The sequence below is a fragment of the Aplidium turbinatum genome, chromosome 8, assembly GCF_918807975.1.
Source record: "Aplidium turbinatum chromosome 8, kaAplTurb1.1, whole genome shotgun sequence".
In the NCBI taxonomy this organism is placed as follows: Eukaryota; Metazoa; Chordata; class Ascidiacea; order Aplousobranchia; family Polyclinidae; genus Aplidium; species Aplidium turbinatum.
The window spans coordinates 15,726,923-15,751,534 of record NC_137479.1 but is presented as its reverse complement, the minus strand read 5'-3'; the positions used below and the strand labels follow the sequence as shown (position 1 = coordinate 15,751,534).

Below are 24,612 nucleotides of genomic sequence, written 5' to 3'. Positions count from 1 at the left end.
GCTTTGCATGGGGATTTTATATGACCTGGAATGTTTTAATTGACTTAACAGCACTCTTTCTGGAAGAACAGTTCCAAAATAAAACAGTGTAGGCCTAGCCGAATAATACGCTAGAAAATTTCTCCAGAATAGTTCCAGACCTTATGCTAGGTAGCCTATTCCAATAGAATTAATAATAATGGTTGACAGAGACACGTTTATGCTTGCTGAAATAATGTTGCTTGGAATTATTCCATTCATTGCCCTAGGGCTAGGCTGTGGGTGTTGTTGATAGGAGAGCTGTCTTTTGAAGTGCATGCACTAAGGTTTAAACCCCCATTTTTTATTTTTGTGTGCCTTTGTTCACAGTCAATTGCTTAGCCAACTGAGCTATTAGAGCAAGCTATCACCTATCCACTGATCATCCAAAAAAAAGGCTAGGAAATTGTGTATTTGTATTGTTTTCGTAGCATTTACTGCTGCTAGGAAGTATTGCTGACCAATACTGGTTTGGATTGTAGATATTGGAGATTCATCTAGAAATTATTGATAGATTGCACACTTTGCATATTACATGCATCATTTTATGCAATTACAGTATGTCAAATTAAAAGGCATATTAACTGCATCATTTCAGTTGTCGAGTCTTGATTAAATCTAAAGTGGTATGAGTTATTAATCTTGTGCTGGTTTAAATTGTTTTGCCTGCTTCTTGAAATGAGTGCAGAAAACGTTTTTGAGCTCATTGTTGTTTCTTCCCTCAACATTGTATTACGACAAAAGAAGTAAATTCCATAAAGCTGTACTTTGGATAAAGACTGTAAAAATCATAAATTACAGTGCTGGTATCATAATGGATGTCGTCAACAATGATGCACCTGATACGGAAATGCTTTTGCTTATGGACCAAGCTGTTGTACAGAAGGTCTTTGTTGTTGTTTTGTCTGCTTTTTTGTTGTTTTTGTTAAATCTTTTTGTTGTTTTGTAGGCCTACACCAATTTTTGTCTGAAGTAGAAGTTTGTTAGTTTAAATTAAAGGTATATTTAACATTTCATTGAAAATATATTTATAAGTAAATGGTAAAAAGCATTTTTGTTTTTAGGGTGATGCTGGGAATCAGCCAAATTACGTTCAACTTGCTTCAACATACGACACACAGCAATTTGTTATGCAAACCAACTGTGAAATGGTAAAACCTTGTGTTGACTATTGCTAATTTAAGCGGCTTAAGCCTAAAGCATATTACTAATAGGCTAGCCTACATTATTTGCATAAAACAGACATTGAACGTGACACAATCAAATTTAAAAAATGTCTGGATTTTCAACATTGATTTTATTTTTGTAGCTAACATGGTCATGTTGTTTCAGGATATGGAGAGCTTTGATGATTTGCTTACTAACCAAGGCATCTCATTAGAAAATAGTGAACTGTCGGTTATAGAACAAGATGGCCAACAGTACATTCTGCTGCCTAATGTGTCAGTTGCTCAAGTTTTACAGCCTGGTGATGTACTTTCAGCAAGCGATATTATCACATCAAATCATGTAATGACACCGAGTAACATTATTGCTTCTAATAATGTGTTGGATTCACAATCTGCAAGTGAAGCTGTACCTTCAAGGTTAGTATTGGCTAGAAGCAGTTTAAGTGAAACAAGAACCAATTTGGGTTTTCAAAACTGTCATTTCAAAGAATCAAGAGTTCAAAATTCCATCAACTTCCAGTCACTTTTATAGGTTTACAGGTGGCCGAGGTCTAAATATATAGATCGGCTTTGTTTAGATATTTGGATTAACTGTCGCGTTTGGTGTATTTCTCATTAGAACATTTGGACCATAGGATATAAAAATTAAAATCCAGTCAGAGCTGAGATAATTTTCATGTTATACAATTGACTACATGCAATCTTTTTGTGTTGGATAAACCTTGCCTTCCCGTCCACTCAATCTAAATCTTCAACCACCGGGTGTAAGCCTGGATACGACAAACAAAACTTGCTTAAGTAAACTGCATCATACATTTATTTCAAATCTGCTATACACTACAATATTTTCTGTATGACGGGAGTACTTTTTATTGTTAATTCTTAATCATGTTATTTTGGCTTGATCCAACATGATCCAATTAAGCAAGCCAGTATAAAAGTTTTGTCATACTATGTAATACAGTCGAAATCGGCTAGTCGCATATCGGTTAATGAGCATAAATCGTTTTAGAGCATAGCATTGCATAATCCCAAACCATTCCCATTCACTTGTGAAGAAAATTCAACGGTTAGTCGCATAATGATTAATCGCATAAATCGGCTAAGCGACTAGGAATTCTTGATAGATTTGTAGACTTTTATCACTTAACCGCATATTTCCTTTGGCAAAGCAAAGTTGCTCAAGATAACACCTCAAGACAGACAGTTAGCGCCTACATGATTTAAACAATAAAGTAAAACCGCACGAAAAAAGGCTTTCTCTTCTATGATTTGAGTACAGTGCTGTATGAATCACAAGACCACATTTCATTTATGGATTGTTACATCATAAACAAGTATCATTACGTCGCAGTACGAACTGTAGAACCACAAGACTAAGGAAAATCTAAATCGCATGATTAGTGAATTTTCTTTCTTGCTCGCTGAAGCGAATTCGTTACGGTTGGGTGATCACGGCAGCTACCCGAAAGCCACGAGGAACGCGCGTGAACAGTTGTTGCTGCGTCACACTTCGCTGACCAACAGCCAAACAAAGTAGTACCGTTATTTGGAATTCGGTTGTACAGTACTATTCTAGAATATTCTGTAAATCTCCTAACACTCTGGGTTACGTATTAAGGCTCAATGCCTTCGTTCATCGAAAAAGTCCAGCGGTTTGTTTTCACGCTTTTGCGTTAGATAAACGTTCGGTATTGACGTATAGGATACTGTCAAACAATGTAAACGGTTAAGCGCATATACCGTTTAAGCGCATAAAAAAGCTTGACAAATTGACTATGCGCTTAAACGATTTCGACTGTAGTTTTATGAACAATGCAAGTTGTCATTTTTTTTAGTAATTCATGTGACTTCTTTATATTTAATTTATGTGTTGTAGCCAAATTTCTATTCTTGAACCTGCCTTGGTACCTCAATTAGCTCCCATTTCTGCCCTTGCCTCCAGTCAAGAACAGCTGAAGTCGGCAGAAACTCAGCCACCACCAAGCCTCAAGTTGAGCACTGAACCTGGTTTGTAATTGTTAAGACATATTTGTTGGACAAAACATTAATAATTACATTGTTGTACCAACGGAATGGCCCGTTTCGGCTAGTCCGATTCGGCTAGTCCAATTTGGCTAGTCCGATTCGGCTAATTCCCTATTCGGCTACAGTCCGATTCGGCTAGTCCGATTCGGCCAGTCCGATTCGGCTAGTTCCTTATTCGGCTACAGTTTTGAATTGTATTTTGTATTTTATTCCACAATATCGTTTCTTTTTACATTCCGTCATAGAAAAATAAATTGAAATGAAATTTAGCGCAAAATGTTTGAACTATTAAATTGAAATGTTTGCTCACATAAAATCGACATCACCATCTGTATGCAAACCAAAACCAAAACTAAAATCGGAAATTTCAACAGCACAGTTTGAATTTTTACATTAAAAATGATAACAGAGAGATGTATGTCCAATTCTTCTGTTTATAGAAAGTTTTGTATTTTATTCCACAATATCGTTTCTTTTGCCTTCTTGCATTTTATCCAGTGTTTACCTTTGAATGCCTTCCCAGACGGCAAAATCAGTCATTTTTACATTGATTCAACGTCTGCAGACGTTGAATCAATGTAAAAATGACGAATTTTGTTGTCTGGGTTTGTGCACAATAAGTGTTTTACATCAAAAGAACATTTTTCATGATTAACAATAGAGGTTAACGAGATAAAGTCTCAGCGAAAACGTGTCAACGAAAAAAGACAGTTGCCAAATAGCGTTTGACATAAAAGATGAAGTTAAAACCTAAGTGGCAGTTTAAAATAAACCTGGGTTTCGGCGTGACATGACCTGGAATTTTAGTTTTGGTCTCAATCACATCATCATGATTCAGAGTACGATCTTAGTTAGATGATTCACAAGGCTAATTGTTCTGTGGAGTGAACATTCTGTTGCTACGGATTTATTTGGTAAAGTTATGAATATGGAACGCACCATATCACTAGGGATGTTTTCGGTGTCATAAATATGATTTAAGATTTCAGTGGTTAGGTCTAAACCCCACTCATCTAAAGCTTCGATAATTTCACCTATAAAAGAAACGATATTGTGGAATAAAATACAATTCAAAACTGTAGCCGAATAGGGTACTAGCCGAATCGGACTGGCCGAATCGGACTAGCCGAATCGGACTGTAGCCGAATAGGGAACTAGCCGAATCAGACTAACCGAATTGGACTAGCCGAATCGGACTAGCCGAATAGTAGCAGACCCTTGTACCAAATTAAGCTGATATATTTGAATTAAAATTGTTTGCTACTTTTATTAAAGTGTTGTCTGCATGTGTCATTTGCTTTGATTGCGTTAAAAAGCCTTAGACTTATTTATTTGTTGTGATTTTTATCAGAGATTTTGTTGTTTCAGTGACAACTAAATCTAACAACTTAATGTCAATCCATCGCATTGTTCCCTCGCTTTGTCCAAACCCTATTCCTGGTCCTGTAAGTCCCCTGAGCTGCCAAGTTTGTGAATTTAAAGCAGATGATGAATTGACATTGGACACACACATGGAGGAGCACAGGTAGCTAAACCACTGTTGTTAATGAGAAGTGGTTCAGTATTAAACTGATCTTTTGAATTGTGAAATTGAGTTCTTCTTTTTTAGGAGAAATTTGGGAGAAAAAATTTACAAGGGATCAAAAGAAAACTCAATGAAGAAGAGCCCACGAAAAGGAAAGCGTGGGCGAAAAAAGCGAAACACTTGTCGGTTCATCCGGTGAGAGACTGAGAGTGGCCGTATGTTTGACATTACTTGTAATGTTCCATGCAGTTCACTATTGATGTTTTGGTTGTATTAAAACGTCAGGTCGTATTAGTTTCGTCACCATGTGCTATCTCCGACCCAAAGATTGGTTGTCAACTGTCTCCACAAGTCGTGACATTCTTCCCTTGTTTCTCCCATACCCTAGAAGTCAGTCCTGTCACAATTGTTTCTATCTCTTACATGTAAAGAGACTTTAGAAAAATTGACGATGTAGTTTATTAGGATGTTAAACAGTCATGTAAATGGTCGAATAGTTTTACTTGTGAGTTGATAGATGAAATGTTTGAACTGATGAATGGTTCACCACTTCTCAACGCTTAAAGAAATCAAATTCTTGAACAGCAAACGTCTTCGTCATACAAAATAAAGATACACTACTACTTGCATCAGGATCAGCTACTTTACAATTGGCAACAATTTCCACTTTCACAATCTATTCAATATCGGCTAGAACTTTACAATCGTGCAACATATTTTCGTTACTCCCCATAATGCACACCTGTAATAATCAAACTCAAATCACGCAGCTATTTATTACGGGTTTGCTTGACCAGTAGCTTCCAGAGAATTGGGTAATATTATATCACAAGAACTCATTCTTCTGGTCAACAAGTGAGAGAAGTTTCGAGAGTCGCACGTATGCATACTAAACTTCTAGGAGTAGGTTTTGCAATAAAATATTGCGCTATTAAAGGTTACAATTGGTCAGTGATCGACGAATCACCACAACAGATGTACACAATAAAACAGTTCACCTATTTTAAAACAAAAATGTACCCTGCCGCGGGACTACGCATATTGATTGTGACAAATCCATTGTTGCACATTGTCTCTTTCCCTGCCCCTTTTTCCTTCTGCCATACTTTCCACGACCAATTGGAATAGCTGGCTCGCCAATCCTCCCAGAAGATGTCCCGCAAATTTTGCATTAATTTGCGTTAACGCATTTAAACGTTGAATACATTTCACCTAAAACTTTGATTAACTGGTTGTTGTTCTTAAATGACTGAAAGAAGTCAGTTTGTGTAAGTATGTTATATGTAGATTGTAGACACAAGATTGAAGAAAACTTTTGTTTCTATAGATCCGTTGCGCCACAAGGAGAAGCAAAGAAAGGTCCATTCCCCTGCAGTGTTTGTGGAGTTCAGATCCACATGATCAGTGTATACAAAAGACATATGAAGGATCATCTCGCAGAAAAGGTGGGCAGTTATCTTTTTTTAAAAAAAGGAATCACTAAACTTGCAATTGTTAACTCTTTCCCTATGCTTTAGACTCCATTGATGTAAGTAATTTCCTTTTTTACCTGCAACAGCTGGAAGGTTTCAACGTTTGATACAGGTTTTCTGCAATTAAACATCCGTAGCCTATACACTATATAGCCAGCTTTGTTTTATTGGAAAACAACAAAAAACAGTGCAGTTATGCGGTTTTTACTTTGTGTTATTCACAAACAGGCTTACAAGTGTCACGTTTGTTCCGATTCGTTTAACGTCAAAGAAAATCTCACTTTGCACCTCGCCATCCATTCAGAACGGGGGGACAACGGGTACGTGTGCCCAGCATGCCAACGAACTTTTATGAGGATAGCAAGTCTTAAAGCCCATCTGGCCATGCACCTCCAAGATGAGGTACAGTGTACAATATTACTGATTGTTAGTTTGGTGACGGTGCATTTGTTTTTGCAAATTAGTAGGTGAAAAATATTATCAACGCTACAGTTTGTTATGATCGACCAGACCCACTGAGAGGTACACGATTTTATACTGCGGTCCGAATGACGCGATCCCTAGGCCGCAAGGAACGAATGACGCAGGGCTCGAATGACGAAAGACCTGAATGCCGCAGTGCATGAATGACGCGAGATTTGATTCTAATTGTTTTTTTAATACGGTGGTGAATTCATTTGCCACGGTAGCAATTTCAATTTTCATTTTCTCAGTAAACAAAAATATAAAAATTGTTTTTTTTCCACTTGACAAAATATAGATGAAGGTGCCACTAATTAATGTAAGCAGGCAAACAGTTTGAAATTTCTATAACAATCACAGATTTTTTACTTTTTTATTCCGCCACTGAAAGCTTCTTGGCTATAATTTCTGACATCAGAGCAAAATTGATGTCTTCCTTGACCTCGATGTGAACAAAAATAACACTGTGCTGCTTAAATTTTAAGGTTGCTAAACTGTTGACGGTTCCTGGTGTACTTTTCGATGCTGAATTCAAAAATGTTATCCATTTTCTTTCATCAGGTCTAGATTTTTAGCAAATTACATTTGAAAATTTTGACAACTCTGCGGCTTTGCAATTGAAAACTGTGACGTCATCAAAACGATTCAACAGTTGAATTAAGGTTTCATGACACCACAACGACAACTCTGTGCATTGTCACTATCAAAAGTAACACAATTAAAACTGTGAAGGAAAAACAGCTTGACCTGATTGAAAAAAACTAATTACATTTTAGAATTCAACTGAAAAAATTGATTCAGAACAGTCAAAACATCTTTCTACTTTTCGAAAAAAGTTTTCAAACTCAGCACAGTGTTATTAATATTGGCGCTGATAAAGAAAAATAGACAATAACCAATGTGAGAAAGCCGTGGTTTTACTGCTACTACTTCTACTATGCTGATCTACTTCTTCCTGCAAATTAGTAAGATTTGTCTGGAGACGTATCCATTAAGATTAAAAAGCAACAAATGAATTAATCGCACCTTCATCTTTATTTTATCAAGTGCAAAAAACAGTTTTTATATTTTTGTTTATGTAAAAAGAGAAGGTTAAATTGCTACCGTGACAAATGAAACTATCACGCTATTAAAAAGCAATTAGTTTTAGTGAGAAAATAACCGAGCCTCATCTTTAATTTGTCAAGTGGAAAAAAACAATTTTTATAGTTTTAAGAAAAATGTGAATACTATAATATAAACGACGACCTTTTAGAGTACATGTTAATATAATGAGTACATGCATAAAAGTGAGACAAAGTCCGATTTGAAATTCTTCTGTTGTATTGTTCCAATTAGAAATTCTTATGTTGCATATCGCGCGATTTCGGGTATTGAACCCTCATCAGTACAACTTTTATCAACAGCATAGTACAGTAAAATTTACAGCAGTTCACTTTAAAAAAATGACTAAAAATGTTATTTGGTTGCTAAGAAACAAATTAGTCTGCGAAATTAGTCTACGAGCAGTAATAATGACAATTTTTATGCAAATTATTTGCATAAAAATTGTCATTATTACTGCTCGTAGACTAATTTCGCAGACTAATTTGTTTCTTAGCAACCAAATAACATTTTTAGTCATTTTTTTAAAGTGAACTGCTGTAAATTTTACTGTACTATGCTGTTGATAAAAGTTGTACTGATGAGGGTTCAATACCCGAAATCGCGCGATATGCAACATAAGAATTTCTAATTGGAACAATACAACAGAAGAATTTCAAATTGGACTTTGTCTCACTTTTATGCATGTACGCATTATATTAACATGTACTCTAAAAGGTCGTCGTTTACATTATAGTGTTCACATTTTTCTTAAATTTTTGATGCTTTTGTATCTGCTTTACGCGGATCCCTGATTGACTTTACGTTGATACGGGTTTAAAGTAATCGCCCCTTTTTTTTAAATAAAATTTTATAGTTTTGTCTGCATTAAAAATGAAAATTGAAATTGCTACCGTGACAAATAAAATTATTACTGTATTCAAAAGAACAATTTATTTTTGTACGAAATAATCAAATCTCGCGTCATTCATGCATTGCGGCATTCGGGTCTTGCGTCATTCACGCCTTATGGCCTAGAGATCGCGTCATTCTTGTTTGCGTCATTTGGACCGCATTTAGTCGTGTACCGCCCTAAGGCGAGTCCGGTATGATCACCGTTTGTAAGTGTGGTAGCGCCCACTGCGAGTATGTGACCTTACCCGTGTGTACGCTACCATCTAGTAACAAATCCCACAGGCCCACAGTTTATGAATGAAACGGATTCTGAATATTTCTTTGGCAAGTTTTTGTCCTAGCTCAGTTGTCGCAGACATTTTCATGACAAAACTTACAAATAAATTACACAGACGATGATATGCACGGAATGTGGTGACGAGTTTTCTTTGAAATCTGAACTGGATCATCACATGGAGCAACACAAGAGAGATCTTCAACTCCATCTCGGAGAAAGAGAGGACAAAGACGCAGAGAGTAAAAATGCCAAAGGTAAGTGAAAAAGTAAAAGCGATTGTAGTGGACACGTGGTACCGATACTTTAAACGTTTGATATGTTTGGTTGAAGAAACATTTTTGTTAAGTTTTGCATATAATTGCACATAATAATAGTTAATAACACAAGAAGAAAATATCCTTCCATCCTAAGCTATTGTTTTTGCTACGTACCGAGGTTTTCCTCACTGACGTCGGATTCAGCTGCTTTCATTTTAAGTCAGTCGTCTCTACAGAACCCGGTCTTCTGTATCCTCCAATGCCATGCATCATTTTTATGAAAAAATTAATATTCTACTAAAATCTGACGACTTATTGTAGCTCTAAGACGAAATGCTTCTTTTCCTATCGGGTTTTCTAAATTTTATTGAAAGTCCACAAATTGACTCATTCTTCTGCAGCATGGTTGCACATTGAAAAGTCCTACTTGCTGCATTGGGTTGTAGGCTTGACGCTCGCAGGAGGATGATCTGTTGTTGGAAGCTCGGGCTGAATGGGCTACCTATAGTTGCTGATTTGTTTGTCGGGCGATCTTTGTTTTAATTGGTTGATTGGGTGATGGAGCCATGTTGTGTTCCACTCGGTTTATAGCATGATTGATTAATGAACATCTTATTGATTGCAGAATTGAGACTATGCAACGACGTCGATGAAATATTCACTTCAGACGGATACGACGGGTCAGTGCCGCTTGTCTAACTTTGAAGCCAAACTACCTAAGTTTTTAAAAAGCGTCGTTGGTAAAATTGTTCACTAGCTACCTGCAAACTGTATTTCATTGTACCGGTTCAGAATAGGGGTTTTGAACGTGGCATATTCTAATTTCTCTCGCGTTATTACCACCACAGTTAAGTTGGCATTCTTATGTAACTACATTTGTCCGTCTCACCCAGATCGATGCGGGTGCATAGTTCGTGGCGTGTATATTGGTTTTATAGTTTCAACATGAATTCTTCATGCAGTCCTTACAAGGAAGTGATGAAAAAGCGGAACCGGAAAAAAGCGGAACCTCAGCGTTGTATGTTTTGCGACAAGATGTTCCAGAAGGAAAGCCAGTTCAAACGCCACGTTCTCATCCACACCGGCAAGTGTAACACTACTTAAGTGTTGGCGCGGTTATCGCGTCTCTACAAAAAAAATCTCGTCTCTACTACTACCGTTTGGATTGCCATGAAAAGGGTTTCTTTGTGTACCATGGTCAAGATGTGATTGTTTAATAAGTCTGGGAACTTGTCTTGAATTGGTTATGGCGTAAAAATAACTTAGACAACTCGTCATTACACATTGAAATCAATGTTGTCTGATGCATACATCATCTGTTCCAGAATTGTGATATGTAAAACTTCTTCACGTTGACTTTGAGTTACTTTGTTTTGTTATAATGTTGAAGAAACGTTGAATTTTAGGCGAAAAACCATTTTCTTGCTCGACATGCGGTCGATCATTCAACCAATCGGGAGCGTTGAAGATCCACATGATGATGCATTCAGGTTCAAAGCCATACACGTGTCCTCACTGTCCTCAGGTAGGGTAGTTTGAATGAGCGCACTCGCCAATGTCAGCATTTTTCCAGAGTGTTTTATTTTATGAAAACTTTGCTTTTTCGGGCTACGGGATTTCACAACTGAATTCATTAACGCGAGAAGATGATATTCACTCGGAATTGAGAACAGCTTGATGTTGCGTCCACAAGCGGCGAGAGGCCGACGCTTCCTGTCCACTGAATTCAAATGTTAATCCATCAGGCATGCCTACAGTGGATTCGACAAAACGTGGCAATATTATGTATTGTAGGCTACACAGAAACACACCTCATGGCTAAAATGGCACATAACTCCAGTTGTTTTGATGCAAAAATCCTTTGTATGTGCAGGACTAATGGCCAGTGTGATATGAAAAAGACATTAAATCTTTGGGCATATATGACGTACTAAAAAAAATAACGTTTTTTGTCGCAGATATATACACAACGTGGGAACCTACGCGTCCACCTGGCTCGTGTTCATTCAAGCGTGAATCGCTATCCTTGCGTGGAATGTTCTTGCGTGTTCAAGACTTTAGGAAGCCTGAATTCACACGTCACCAAATACCACAAGAAAGTCACTGATTCTGTGGAGGTATTTGTAGTTCTCTCAGAAGTGTTAGCCCTCGGACCCAGAAGCTTACAGTTACACGAAGAAGCAATGCAAGAACAATTATTTTTCTGCTGTAGATAATACATTCTCTTCAACTTTATTGTATGCAGTTCAAACTGCAATGTTGTTCTGCTTAATTCATTGCTGTTTTTTTTGTGTGCCTATGTCGTGAAAGATAATTTAAGATTTACAGACTCTTTTTTTTTTGATAGAATTTGCATCTTATTTTATTTGCATGTACCTAGTCAGTGAATCAGTCGTTATTTACATTTATTCTGTCTGCATTGATCATCTGTCTGCAGATTGAATGTCTGCAGATATTTGCATTTTGCGTGACGTTTTTAGCTTTTGCAGACGTTGAACCAATGTAAAAAACGACTAATTTGCTATCTGGGTACCAAGCTTTTCTGTTATAAACAAATTGTTCCGTGATCTACGTGTCTTTTTTCACTCAGGTGCATTTTTCTGCCGCTTCGAACAACGTCACCAGGACCAATGACATCATCAGTGACGCAATGACGTTGAGCAGCGATGTTGTCACGGCCAGCGAAAATCTTACTACAAGTCATGACGTCATCATCGACACGAGCAATGGATCGAGAAAGGACGGGATGGACGTGATTCAACAATTGCTACACAGTTTAAACGTAAGTTCACGCAGTTTTTGCGTTCGAGAGCATCGAATCCGTTAATGTTTTTTTACATTTTTATCAAATTTCTTTTGAGAACTGTTGAGGGTTTTGTTATTGCTCATTACATTTTTCAACCCGAATATAAAAAAAAGTTTGTATAAGTGCATTTCCAATGACAGGATTCGGACCCCAAGGATGTTGACACCTTGGAAAAATCTCCTAGCAAGCAAGATATTGTGAGGCAAGCTCTTCGAGACAGCGGTGTCAAGCACACTTTAGAAAAGTCAGTTAATTTAATGTTTTTTAACCATTTCTTGTATTTAGCTATTTAGCTGTTTTACATTTATTATTTATATAGTATTACTATTAGTATTGCTAATTTGCATTCATCGAATACTGGCATTTGCACAGCATTCATATGTCTCAACAAAACTTATTTAAGATTTGGCTTTGCTATACGGCAATACTAATGGTATCTTCAGCTTGCAAATGCAAGTGTAATATAAAGAAGAAGTTCAGCTTTGTCTTATCTTCATTTGATTCACTTACTGCTGATCTTAACTTGCATAACACTAACAGTAATTTGTACTTAAAATATGTGACCTAATATTTGCCTACCTTGTATTGCACGAGCATTGTATTGAATTTGTTGTTTCCACAGAGCCGCCCGAATTGATGACGTGGAACAACATGGACTCGTTGAAATGGTACGACCAATTAAAGAGAAACTTAATCTTATTGTTTGTAGTGCTAAGTTTTAGGATTAGAATTACGCTAAAGCTTTCCACACAGTGACCTTGCATTTTTTATCATGGTGTACCACAAAAGATCGATGCTTGCTGCAAAGCTTCTAGTAGATGATGAACAAGATTTCTTTGATGGACAAGCACAATACTGCTGCTGTATGCGAGGAGCCATGCCTGGCTATCATGTCGGAGGGACATGACTTGATGTACAAAAACTCGAAAGTTTTACAGAAGGAAATCGAACTATCATATCATGGGTTCGATTCTCCCATGTGGCGCTTTAATTTTTTTCTCTCGCTGCGAAACGCTTCTCCCAGTATGGCAGCCGTGTGCGGCTTCGTCAGTCACGGCCATAAAAAAGAACTACATGATAACTTCTTAATTGTAACATTTAACACTGCAGCAACTGCATGGAGATGAAGATGCCACACTATTGCAGACAAGCAACCATATCACGGTTCATCCAATGCTTGACAGTGACAGTATGGAGATGCTCGAAGCTGACGGTGGTGGAAATGTAGAATTGACCAATGGCCAGGATTTTCAAACAACGGAAGACAATGAGAACGCGACTGTGCTGAAGGAACTGACTGACGACGCAAACGTCACGCAGCAACTGACCAATGGCAGCTTGAATAACGTAACGTCTTTTGCAAACTCAAGTACGAATGAAGTTATAATCTATTATTCTGTTGTCTCATTTAAATACAGTGTTCTTAAGTTGAATAACACCATATAGGTATGTGAAGAATTAACTGATGTCGTTTATTACAATAGTCTTTACTACGCTCTTTTGACAATTCAATTTATCACACCAGAGATTCGCTTGCTGATATTGTTTCTTTGCAGCAGATACGAGCCGACCGGGTCATGTATCGGGGGTGTATATGAGCATGCGCACCTCTGGACAAGATCGGACGTGGAGAGTTCGTCGCATCAATGGTGTGCGTTGGCATCAGTGCATGTACTGCACGAAGGTAGGCTTACTTTCAAAAAGTATCTTTGGCAAATATTCCAATTTTGATTTAGTTCTGCAAGCTGATCACGATTTCTTTCATTAACCGAAAAATTGTGAGTGTAAAGGTGTGATTCGTAAACCCAATTAATCGTTTTTTTGTGTCACAAACAGGAATTCAAAAAGCCGAGCGATTTGGTTCGTCACATTCGCGTGCACACACACGAACGCCCGTACACATGCACCACTTGCATGAAGAGTTTTGCTGTCAAAACTTCGCTGACCGCGCACGAAAAGATCCATCTCGGCTGTAAGCCTTACAAGTGCCAGGTCTGCTCAAAGTCCTTCTCCACATCTGGGAGCCTGAAAGTTCACATCAGACTTCACACCGGGGCTCGTCCCTTCAAATGTCCCCAGTGCGATCTTAGCTTCCGCACGACAAGTCATCGTCACAATCATCTCAAATCTCACATCCGGGGCACCGCGCACAAAAAACTGCATAAACCCCGCAAAGACATCACTTGCTTGTAAGTACTGTATTTACGCCTTTGTTTATATTGTATAAGATGCGATATCACATCACCTTCTGCATTAAATTTGCAACAAAATTGATTAAAATCAGGTTACCTCGAACGCCTCCAGTCACTTTAGAGAAGTCGATTCGTCTTTCCGATGTTGGAATGCCTCTGCCTTCATCCCCAGGTATGGCGTTGCTTTAATATGGAGTATGTAACACTGTTTCTTTCATGACATTACCTATCTACGTATGCTTTTTTGAATAGTCCGAACGTGTATCTAAATAACATAACGATGAAGGTTTTTAAGATGGAAAATTAAGAAAGTCAATTCTTAGTGTCCACCCTCAACCATGTTATGAAGTGTCGGAACAACAGCCGGGTGCTTCGGTAGGGATCGAACCGGCTTCCTTTCGAACGTCTGGTGGCAATCTCATCATTCTGCGACGCAGCGGGTGTTTTGATGATTTCATTCTAACAAATGTTTGACTGATAAACGATGCATTGATATATCTATACTTGCGAGCGTTAAAACTTACATAGTTGTGACCTGACCTGCACAAGTCAGATTAACCTTGTGAACAATCAGTTTTAAGTGTCTTGTGTAAGAATGCTTCAAAACTTACCACCGTACTAGTATCATCTCATGACATCTGTGAACTCAGCTAGAGAATAATTTAATCGTTTTGTCTGCTTTTGTGAGATGAAGAAAACAGACATTTTTCAAGTTTTACTTGATGTAGATGAATCGACGGACGACAGAGCTTACGTTTGCACCGAATGCGGTAAATCGTTTAAGAAATGGTGCCATCTGAAGCAACACATCCGCTCGCACACAGGAGAACGTCCATACACTTGTATTCAGTGCGGCAAAGCGTTTGCATCGTCAAGCATTCTCAAAGCACACATGCGGGTGCATACAGGTGAGGACAAATTGAGTTATATCAAAGTTTGATTAGAGATAGAGCTCTTTACTAACCTTTGTATTCTATTGTCCTTTCAACTATTAGAGTTCGTTTCAACTATAAGTGTTTGCACTGAATTATGGATGCGTTTTGAACAAGTTATATTTTGGACCGAATCAAACTCTACGAAATGTACCATAAAGCAAATTTTTTTATTATAATCATCAGGAAATCAAACCAAGACAAATAAGTTTTTACGTTAAAATAAAATTTTGACGTAAACTTTTCTTTTGAACACCGTAAGCCGAAAGAACATGTCGCAGCGTCACTTTTTGACTTTTTTTTCAAACACTCTCACTAATTGATCCCTCTGTTGTCAGGTCACAAACCGTTCCATTGCGCGGAATGCAACCAATCTTTTGCCTCACACCACACGCTCAAGCGTCACATGACCATTCACAGCCAATCACGACCGTTCATGTGTCCTTATTGCCAGAAGACGTTCAAAACGAACGGAACGTGCAAGAAACACATAGAAACTCACAGGAATGAAGTTGCACAGGTCCGAAATTAACAAAACCTTTTGTCATTTATTTTTTTCGACTGCAGAATAATGTAAATTATAGTTTTATAACATTGTTTATGTCAGTTGCTGTTAAATTCAATTTTTTTGGATTTGATGGAAATGCCTGTGATGTGTGCACTTGTAGCAATCTGATAGTTACAAGTTTTCTGTAGGCGATGCACAACGTCACAGTAGCAGCTGATTCCATTCAATCCACAATCGACCCCAGTGCCTTGCTCCATCTCAGCTCATTGGAAGCTGGTAAGTGTTGTGCTAACTAGTCGTTTTAGCTACATTGCACTATTTTGTTCCATGATCAGTATGGTATATTATGTGTTGCCGTTTCATCTCTAGCGCGAAACACGTCAGCCATGCACGTCCACTCCTTGCACACTCCCTTCCTTGCAGAGTGACCCACTGTCGCTTTTAAGCAAGTTGTCATGGACACGGCAGAGAGGCTGATTGGTTGTTTTGCTTCGCTGCTGATCAGCCCACCGTTTGTTGTCACTGTTACACAGCCATCCAATCGAAATAGCATTAATCGAAAACATGATTGCAGGTGAGAATATTTCATGTGAAAATCAACTTTGTGACATCACTACGACCGCCAGTTCTGACGTCACAGTGGCGCATAATTGCGTTTCCACTACTGATGATGTTACAACCGGGATGAATATCAACGACGATGCGATGGATTTTGACAGTAATCCAGCATTAGCCCAGGTATGACAAATGTCACCATTTATATCATGGCTGATACAGATATTGTTGTTAGGCTTTTGGAATTGAATGCAAATTGACTAATTTGTTGCATGCTTTATGATATGTGGCGTCACTATTTACAGTACATCATTATTTCAGATTGACCCAAACATTATTCAAGATCTCACACAACTCGATAGGTTTAGAGGTGGGGAACTTTGTTATTTTGCATGAAGCATGCGATTCTTTTAATAAAAATGGATTTATACGAAAGGATTTTTTTTCTCCATGTCTTTGTTAGAGAAACCTTAGTTGCCGGAATACGAGCAATGCTGCATTGATTTTCTGCAGATCCGATTGAAACCAACAACTTCGTGACGCAATTCACCACAACCGTAGCTGCTGACAACACGGCAGGTGACGTTAGCGACCACGTGATTCAGAACACAGAAGATCTGAACCAAATTGATGAATTGCAAGATCCGCTCAACTTCAAGTGCAGGGTAAAATCACACTGTTGTGAAACATCAAGGCAATAATTTTGGTCTCTTCTTACAACGTCATTTAATTTAAATCGTCTTGGTTTCACAAAACAATGAAAAAAGAACGACTTTCCGTGGTGTGTTAAACGATTGTCTTCAATGTATATTTTCTCAGGGATGCTCAAAACTATTTGAATCTAAGCATCGTCTCCAGCTGCATGAAGAGTTCGAGCGTTCCTCTGTCCTTCTCTTTCCGTGCTCTGTTTGCTGCCACTCAATGGCGTGCGAGAAATCTCACATTAGCCACTTGGAGTCGCACAGTATCAATGCCATCCACCATTGTCCTGTTTGCTTCGTCAGTTTTGCAGACATCGATGGCCTTAACGCCCACAAGCATATGCATAATTCTCAACAGTAGGTTTATAAGTAATTGTATATAATTACCATTTTTGTGATGCTTTTTCAGCCTTACGCCCGATAGTTAAATATTTAATAGATTAAGTTGACGGAAGGCAAGGGAGCCAATCTTTTGTGTTTACTTTTAGGCAATAGGCATGGCATTCAGTATCATGAAAAAGACACTACCGCCACGTGCTCTTGAGCGGAATCGAACCGTTAACCTTTCGATAATCGGACCAGGGTCACCACCCGGCTATGCAGACGACTTCCTGTGATGCTAGTTGAATCAATTTGAATAGCCATTGGCAAGAAATGAACTAATGGTTGTAAAATGTTGTAAAATCGAAAACTAGTTTTCATGGCACACAGTAGAGTTTGTTTTATAAACAGATCAAAAGAACTAAAAGTTATGCCACCTAATAATGTTGGTACGTTTGCTTTGTTTTTACTTCACTGTACTCATTGTCCTCGCTTCAGGCAAACCAATGACGTTCAACAATCTGGAGCGGGCCCTACACAGCAAAGTACGAAGGCAACTAAGGAAGTGAAACGTAAACGGTAAGTGGCTGTTCTCAGTTCGATCGTCGCTCGTCGTGGAAGGAATTACCAGAATTTGCATGAATTGTTTTGCAGGAGTGGCTTCTATCGGTTGTCGGAGGAACAGAGTGAAATTCTGGAAAAAACTGACCCAAACCAAGTTATGACGCTTTCCGAAAGAATTCTCCTCTCTGCTGTGGCAGAGAAAGATGTGGTTTGTGTTGCTAGATTCATTTTACTGTATTAATCTTTGATTTGAGATCACCCAACCTTTTTCGTATTGTTCAGATCAGCTTTGCTCAAAAACCCGGTACTAGAGGTCGCTTTAAGGAGTACGAAACAGATGGGCCGATCCATCCGAATGTCTGCCAGTTTTGCCCAAAGAGCTTCCGTAAACCAAGCGACTTGGCCCGTCACGTGCGGACACATACCGGTGATAAACCTTTCAAGTGCGAAATATGCGGCAAATGGTGAGTTCGGTTTGATACCAAAATTGATTGGTTTATGATCGTTGATTTCAAGGATGTGAAGCAACTTTTCTTTTGGCCACTGCTTGGTCAGAAACTTAGAATTGCGTCTGTCGACGATGCATTTTCTTGACACTATCATATCATACGTTTAAACAGAAGAAACGATGAAGTAATTTTGATGTGATCTACTTGAATTACTTATGAGCTTGTGTTGTTCATAGGCCTATCTATATTCGATAAACAATTATTATTCTTCATTGGTTTCGTATTATCATGTCGATGTTTTTCAGTTTTGCAATAAAATCAACTATGAAATGCCACGAAAAGCGTCACATTCAAAAGAAAATGTTCCGCTGCCACATTTGCGACATGATGTACTCGGCCAAAGCAAGTTTAAAGGTAAATCATTAGACTGCTCGCCAACTATTTGCTTTCTTAGCGTATGTAATATGTATATTATTAAGATGGTAGTGAGTTCAAGAATTCTACTTCACAAAATATTTTGTTGTATTTTTGAAAGTTTCAATTCACACCCCCCGAATCCTTGTACTTTCGTTCATCCGTTGTCGGTATGTTCGCCATTGAGTGATGAATGTTTATTGCAGGTTCACATGCGTCTTCACACTGGTACGAAGCCTTACAAGTGTCCTCACTGCGAACTTACATTCCGTACATCTGGTCACAGGAAGAATCACATGGCCACTCATACTGTCCAACCTGACAAGTCAGCAAGCACATCTACCGGTAAGATTTGCTACCATGGCGTTGAAGCGTTTCTTGCAGAGCACTTTTTCATAACTTCCTGACTCCCATAGTTAGTCACCGACTCGGAGATTCAACTCACATCTACCGGATTCTCAATATATTCCAGCCAAAAACACAATCAAGTGAATAGTTGTTTTTTGAGTTAAAGGTTCGGGATGAATCGCAGCATTTCCGAGAACTTCTGGATCTAAGCCAGAATTTTCGGTTTGAAATTTGAGGTTCCATACTCGACTTGGTCTTGTTCCGGACAAAAACTAACCTGCTTTATTACTACAAACTAACTGTCTGTCTTTGATCTTCAAATAACGCCCTAGGTTGAAAAATTACTAAAGAAAAACGTATATTTGTGTGTGCTCCCATAAGGAGTGAACTTTATATGACAGTTCTTTTCATTTTGAGGGGTATATTTGTACTGTACACGACATTTCTTTCCGAATCGTTCGTTGATTGATGCAATTTCCTTTAGCTACTGAAACGCAAACGGTGCACTCCGTGGCGATTTCGTCTTGTCTTGAAACCACACCAGTCGTTGCATCGAGCACAGATGTCATGCAGTCTCCTGCAAAGCAACAACCCGTCCTGTGGTCGGATATGACACTTACACTACCAATGGAGACTTTCATGAATTCCGACCTTTTCCAGGTTCGTTCTAGCCTTGTATGCATTCGCTATCTGCTAATGCCACGCTTTATTGCATTAACATACATTTTATTTGCGAACTACAGTTTTGCGTTGTCCTATGCTACCTTGCATTTTATGACTTTGTTTTTGTTGTCAGGAAAGCGAAACACTTCAACTTCCCATGCAGTTAGGCACACAGGGAAACATCACCTTGCAGATCGATCCGATGCTTATCCAACCAAACTTAACGGATACTTCACCAGCCACGTACGATTTGGCTATTTTGCAGACTTGTAATATTTTATTTGTCCGTTTTGTTAACGTAAAAACAACGAAAACTAATGAACAAAATCCGTATTTCAGGACTTCCGTTGCAAACTCTCAAACAGGGAGTTGGTCGTCGTCGAACGTTGTTATTCAACCTGTCAATCAACTATGCTTACAATCGGTCACTTCTGGTGGCACCTCCGCTGAACAATCGGCTCGGTTGATGCCTGAGATTGACATATCCGTTTCATCAAGTCTCACCGGCGTTTCCAACCAGGTAAATACAATTTTTTTTCTTGTCTGACAGCTTGAACATATTCTTGGGTTATTGTTATGGTTTGGAATGATAATTGAAAACAAATTTTTGACGGTGACACCTTATGAGCGCTTATTAAGTGGCGCATATTTTCAAAATTTCCTTTTTCTTAAAGTTTTTCTGATTTTTAATGCATAATTTCGTTCCAAATAGAACTAAACCAGATACTTCGATGATACTGTGTTTCTGCATCTGGTCTTAATTAGTCTTACTTTTTTTCTAGTGAGTAGATAGGCATCACACGCTGTTAGAACTGTCATTCTGATAACCGTGTTCATCCGCAAACACCTCTAACGCGAGAAGCTGAAATAAAATGTGTTTTTCTGTTTGCAGATTCTGCAGAGTCCTTCCCTGTCAGCTCCAAACGAATTCAACTCAAGTAAACAACAAGAATCTCAATTCAGTGTTAATCCGTCGATACTTCAGGTCGCGAACGCATGCAAGTTTTAGACTTTGATCGATACTGATTTTAACCTACAATTAGCCTAATAGAAGCAAATTGTAGACCGCAAATCAAGATTTCTTTTCACTTTTATTGCAATATCGTTCAAATTCGTCAAAGTGGCTTATTGGCTAATTATTTCATACCAACATTATTTTGAAGTTTTTGTATAATTTTATTTAACTTTTACGAATTTGTAAATTTCAGGCCGTGCAGCAACTTCTTGGAAATTTACAAAATTCAAATCATCGGCCACAGGAGGGCGAGCAAGACCTGACATTTACGTTAAATGCGAGCATGCCCAACCCACAGGTGACATTGATTTGTCACTAAATCAAATCTAATGTACAAAACTTCCTCTTGGAAACTAATTTCGAGGTTTATTTTGCTTCGATAGTATAGCTGATAGCCGATAGCTATAGCTGAATTTAATGCGTTTACGTATTGTAAAAGACTGATCTCGCTCTTAGCAGAAGTTAAGGAATTGTTGGATATGTCCAACAACTAAAAGCTAAATAAATTGATCGATTGAATCTTTATCCTCGAACTGGGGAAGATTTGTTGAGAGCTTAATCCTGGCAATTTGAACCACCGACGTAGGCCCGGTTACCGAGATTCACAGAATGAAGCTTCCGTTTGTTGAAGTGTTGTTGACGGGGAATTATTCCATTTTCCGCTGAATGGAGAGCAGTGTTTAAGTTTGGAGTAAGTTTGAATGGAGAGCAGTCATTTTCCGCTGAATGGAGAGCAGTGCGTTGCTCAAGCGCACACCCCGAGAGTCGAACCAGCGCCAGCTTGATCTTAAAGCTTCTTCGTTAACTGAGCTATCGGGGCGGTTAGATAATATAAAGTAGCAAGAGTGAAACGTTTCAACTCTTTTGCATCTTCATCGTTTTGATTATTTGTGCTGTTTGCTTTCAGTTTACCTGAAGATGATCTGGCTGCTACCAGATCGAAATCGATTTTTAGCTGTTCATGATTGAACTGACTCGTGTTACAACAAATTTGTTTGTATCACATTCATAAGACATTTAACCAAGTCGTTCATTTCAAGCATTGTTATGGGTTTAACACCTACCAGAAGATATTTGATTTATTTGACTATATGTTTTGTTTATCAGCCTCTTCATTCTGTTGACCAATCAAACGCGCAACTTCTCAATGACAATCAGGCAACTTCGGACAACCCGAATCCCACTTTCTCGGCTTCTCAGGGAGACGCATCTTCTCAATGACAATCAGGCAACTTCGGACAACCCGAATCCAACTTTCTCGGCTTCTCAGGGAGACGCATCAACCGGCCAGCATATCTCGGCTACGCAGAATTAAAGCAACTTAGTTTAGATAGGCTATAGACTAGAGTCTATTAGTATAGACCTGTGGCTTTATTTGTCATTGTCGTTTTTCAGCTATTGCCAAAAATGTGGATTGTCCCATTCGTCCTTTGTTTTGCTAAGTTACGTGACAATCATTCACTGTGCTTTGTTTTCAGTTTTGTTGGTTTTTGCAATAAACCTGACTTTCTTGAGTTATGAAACTTTTTTGAAATCATGTTTTGTTGTTGATTGGCTTAAAACCATTAACTAGCTGTAGGTTATCTTAACTGGTTTGTAGCCTACCTGAGTTGTTTTGTTGAGTAGGGGCTCAGTACTTTTCTACTATCTCCATCTTGCTCGACTGCCAAACCAAGGAAGAAACAACTTCATATTCTTTATTACGCACTCTCGTTGAAATTATAAGGCCTGCATAAACAAAAACTCTATACGGTACTTTTATCTCTGGCGGCATCTCATCACCAACAAAACTGATGGTCAAAACAAAAAGGGCGAAGCTTTTCCATACGGTAGATATTTTGGAAGTGACATTATGCAGAAGCGCTATGTAGGCTACAATAATTGCGTCTGCAGATTAAGCAATTGAGAATGACGCCTACGCGATTGTATATTAGGCTAGCCTATTAACTTAAGTTACCGTACTGTGGCCTACTTAAAAAGGCAATCCAGCCGACAGAACAAAGCGCTTGCAGCAATAAGAGTCTACTACAGTATTTCTATTTTGTAGACTAAGCGAAATCGGGCCTATGCAATTGAGCAAAAAAAACAATACGATTAAATTACTCATGCTGATAATATTGCAAAAACGTCTCAATACGTATTTGTAACAACGTATAAATTGACATTAGATTTCCTCAAACAAGTAATTCGATCACAAACATGTTTTGAATAAAATACGTAATAAATTTAGCAGAGATGTGTTCAAGACCAGATCCAGCTTTACTGTCCAAAAGGTTGTTGATGTATGGCATGCCATCCTATCTCTCTGCCTAAACTGCCATAAAGTCTGAATTACTACCATGCATTATGTTATTTAAACTAGAGTTAAAAAAAGTTTCTTTATATAATGTCCATTGTCTCTTGTACCTTTATCAGCGGTTAGTAGGTCTACTTGCCGAAACTAAACATCACACATTGTTTTACGTTAGTAAAATGGAAATTTACAAGTTAAACTATAGCATAAAAAGGAAATTTGCAAGCAGACATAAAAAAAATCAATTGGAATTTTAGGGGGCGCAGTGGCGCCCCGGCGCCATAGGTAAATCCGCCCCTGGTTAAAGCCTTTCAATTTTACATTATTAGCCTATTGGGAGAAGAAAATGGTTAGAATTTGGAAAGCTTGTCCGAAATAAAACTTTGTTTGGTTTCAAATATTTTTAGTATAATTAACTCAGCATCGGTCAATGATATATTTTTGATAGGCTTTTGAAGATTTGATAAATCCATGATAAAACCATTAGCAAGGGCTTGGCATTTCCCCCAATTTAATAGGTGACAGTGTTGCCAGCTAAAGAATTCCTGCCCTAAATTTGGACATGGTATTTTTAAAATGCATTCCTTGCATACTCATTTTCCAGACTTTTTTTCCTAAGGAAACAAGAAAAGTCTTCACTTCATTTAGGCACTATTTTTGGCTATTGATCTCCAAATATATAAAGAAGTAAACTTTTAAGCCCCTGTGTATTCCGATTTCCAGGTTTGGTTTCCTTTTTTCATATCTCTGAAAAGATAAGTTTGAGAATCCAAATTGCCAACGTACTGTGACAACTGAATCTAAAATCACTGTAAAAATTTGGCTTCTACAGTATCTGTTTCTAATCATATATTGTTTTTCTTTGTGATGGTCAGAACTCAGAAATAAAAACAAACTGAACCGAAGTCCGAAGTGAGTTTTACTTCAAACTTTACATCAAATCACTTTACATCAAATCATCAAATCATCATCAAATCTTTACATTACATCAAACAGTGCACAGTTGGTGTAGTAGGCCTATACAGGCATCCCAAAAATAAGTTAATTGAGTTTCAAACCAAATTCTGTGAGTGCATTGATTCGTTAAATAATTTCAAAAAACAATATTACATTTGTGGTGATTTTAATATTGATATGTTAGCAAAGACAAAAAATTCTCCTGTAAAAAATTACTGTGATGCGTTTCTCTCTTTAGGCTGCAATCAATTAGTACAATCCCCAACCCGTGTAACTTCCACAAGTTCAACTTTAATCGATCATGTATACAGCAACGACCAATCAAATAAAATTCAATGCCATGTTCTTATTCACGATGTTTCTGACCACTTTCCTATTGTAGTTGTGATAAACTCTGTAAAACCAAAACAAGAAAAATATACACAAAAAGTAAGGAATATGAAAAACTTTGTTGCTGATGAATTCGTTTGTGATCTGGAAAATAGCTTGACCAACCAATACACAGAAAGGAATGATTCAGTTCATAGCAAATTTAATCATTTCATCGACACTTTTAATGACACTTTAAACAAGCATGCACCTTTACGATTGTTGTCTCGAAGAGAAAGAAAACTCAAGACCAAACCATGGCTAACAAAAGGAATTTTGAACTCCATCAAAACTAAAAACAGACTATATCACTTAAAAA

The 24,612-nt window shown here is 38.0% G+C and overlaps 1 protein-coding gene across 2 annotated transcripts; it reads left to right on the top strand.

Moving 5' to 3' along the window:
• The first annotated feature begins 638 nt into the window (after positions 1–638).
• Positions 639–22,191, top strand: LOC145775562 (uncharacterized). Of its 2 annotated transcripts, none has more exons than XM_082586866.1 (38): positions 639–904; positions 1,083–1,169; positions 1,351–1,604; positions 3,067–3,197; positions 4,584–4,740; positions 4,825–4,935; positions 6,068–6,185; positions 6,441–6,614; positions 9,065–9,203; positions 9,832–9,886; positions 10,169–10,290; positions 10,613–10,731; positions 11,165–11,323; positions 11,797–11,988; positions 12,153–12,256; positions 12,635–12,680; positions 13,123–13,381; positions 13,572–13,696; positions 13,849–14,201; positions 14,297–14,376; positions 14,933–15,112; positions 15,475–15,656; positions 15,833–15,920; positions 16,219–16,382; positions 16,521–16,569; positions 16,713–16,864; positions 17,019–17,257; positions 17,720–17,800; positions 17,876–17,993; positions 18,068–18,249; positions 18,540–18,648; positions 18,855–18,993; positions 19,481–19,656; positions 19,793–19,902; positions 19,999–20,179; positions 20,552–20,644; positions 20,868–20,972; positions 21,782–22,191. In XM_082586866.1, exons 1-38 carry the CDS (start codon positions 833–835, stop codon positions 21,893–21,895), a joined length of 5,319 nt encoding a protein of 1,772 aa, XP_082442992.1. In that variant the 5' UTR covers positions 639–832; the 3' UTR covers positions 21,896–22,191. The 2 variants fall into 2 exon arrangements, with proteins under 2 accessions (XP_082442992.1, XP_082442990.1); XM_082586864.1 differs by having other exon boundaries at positions 13,569–13,696.
• Positions 22,192–24,612: the final 2,421 nt, after the last annotated feature.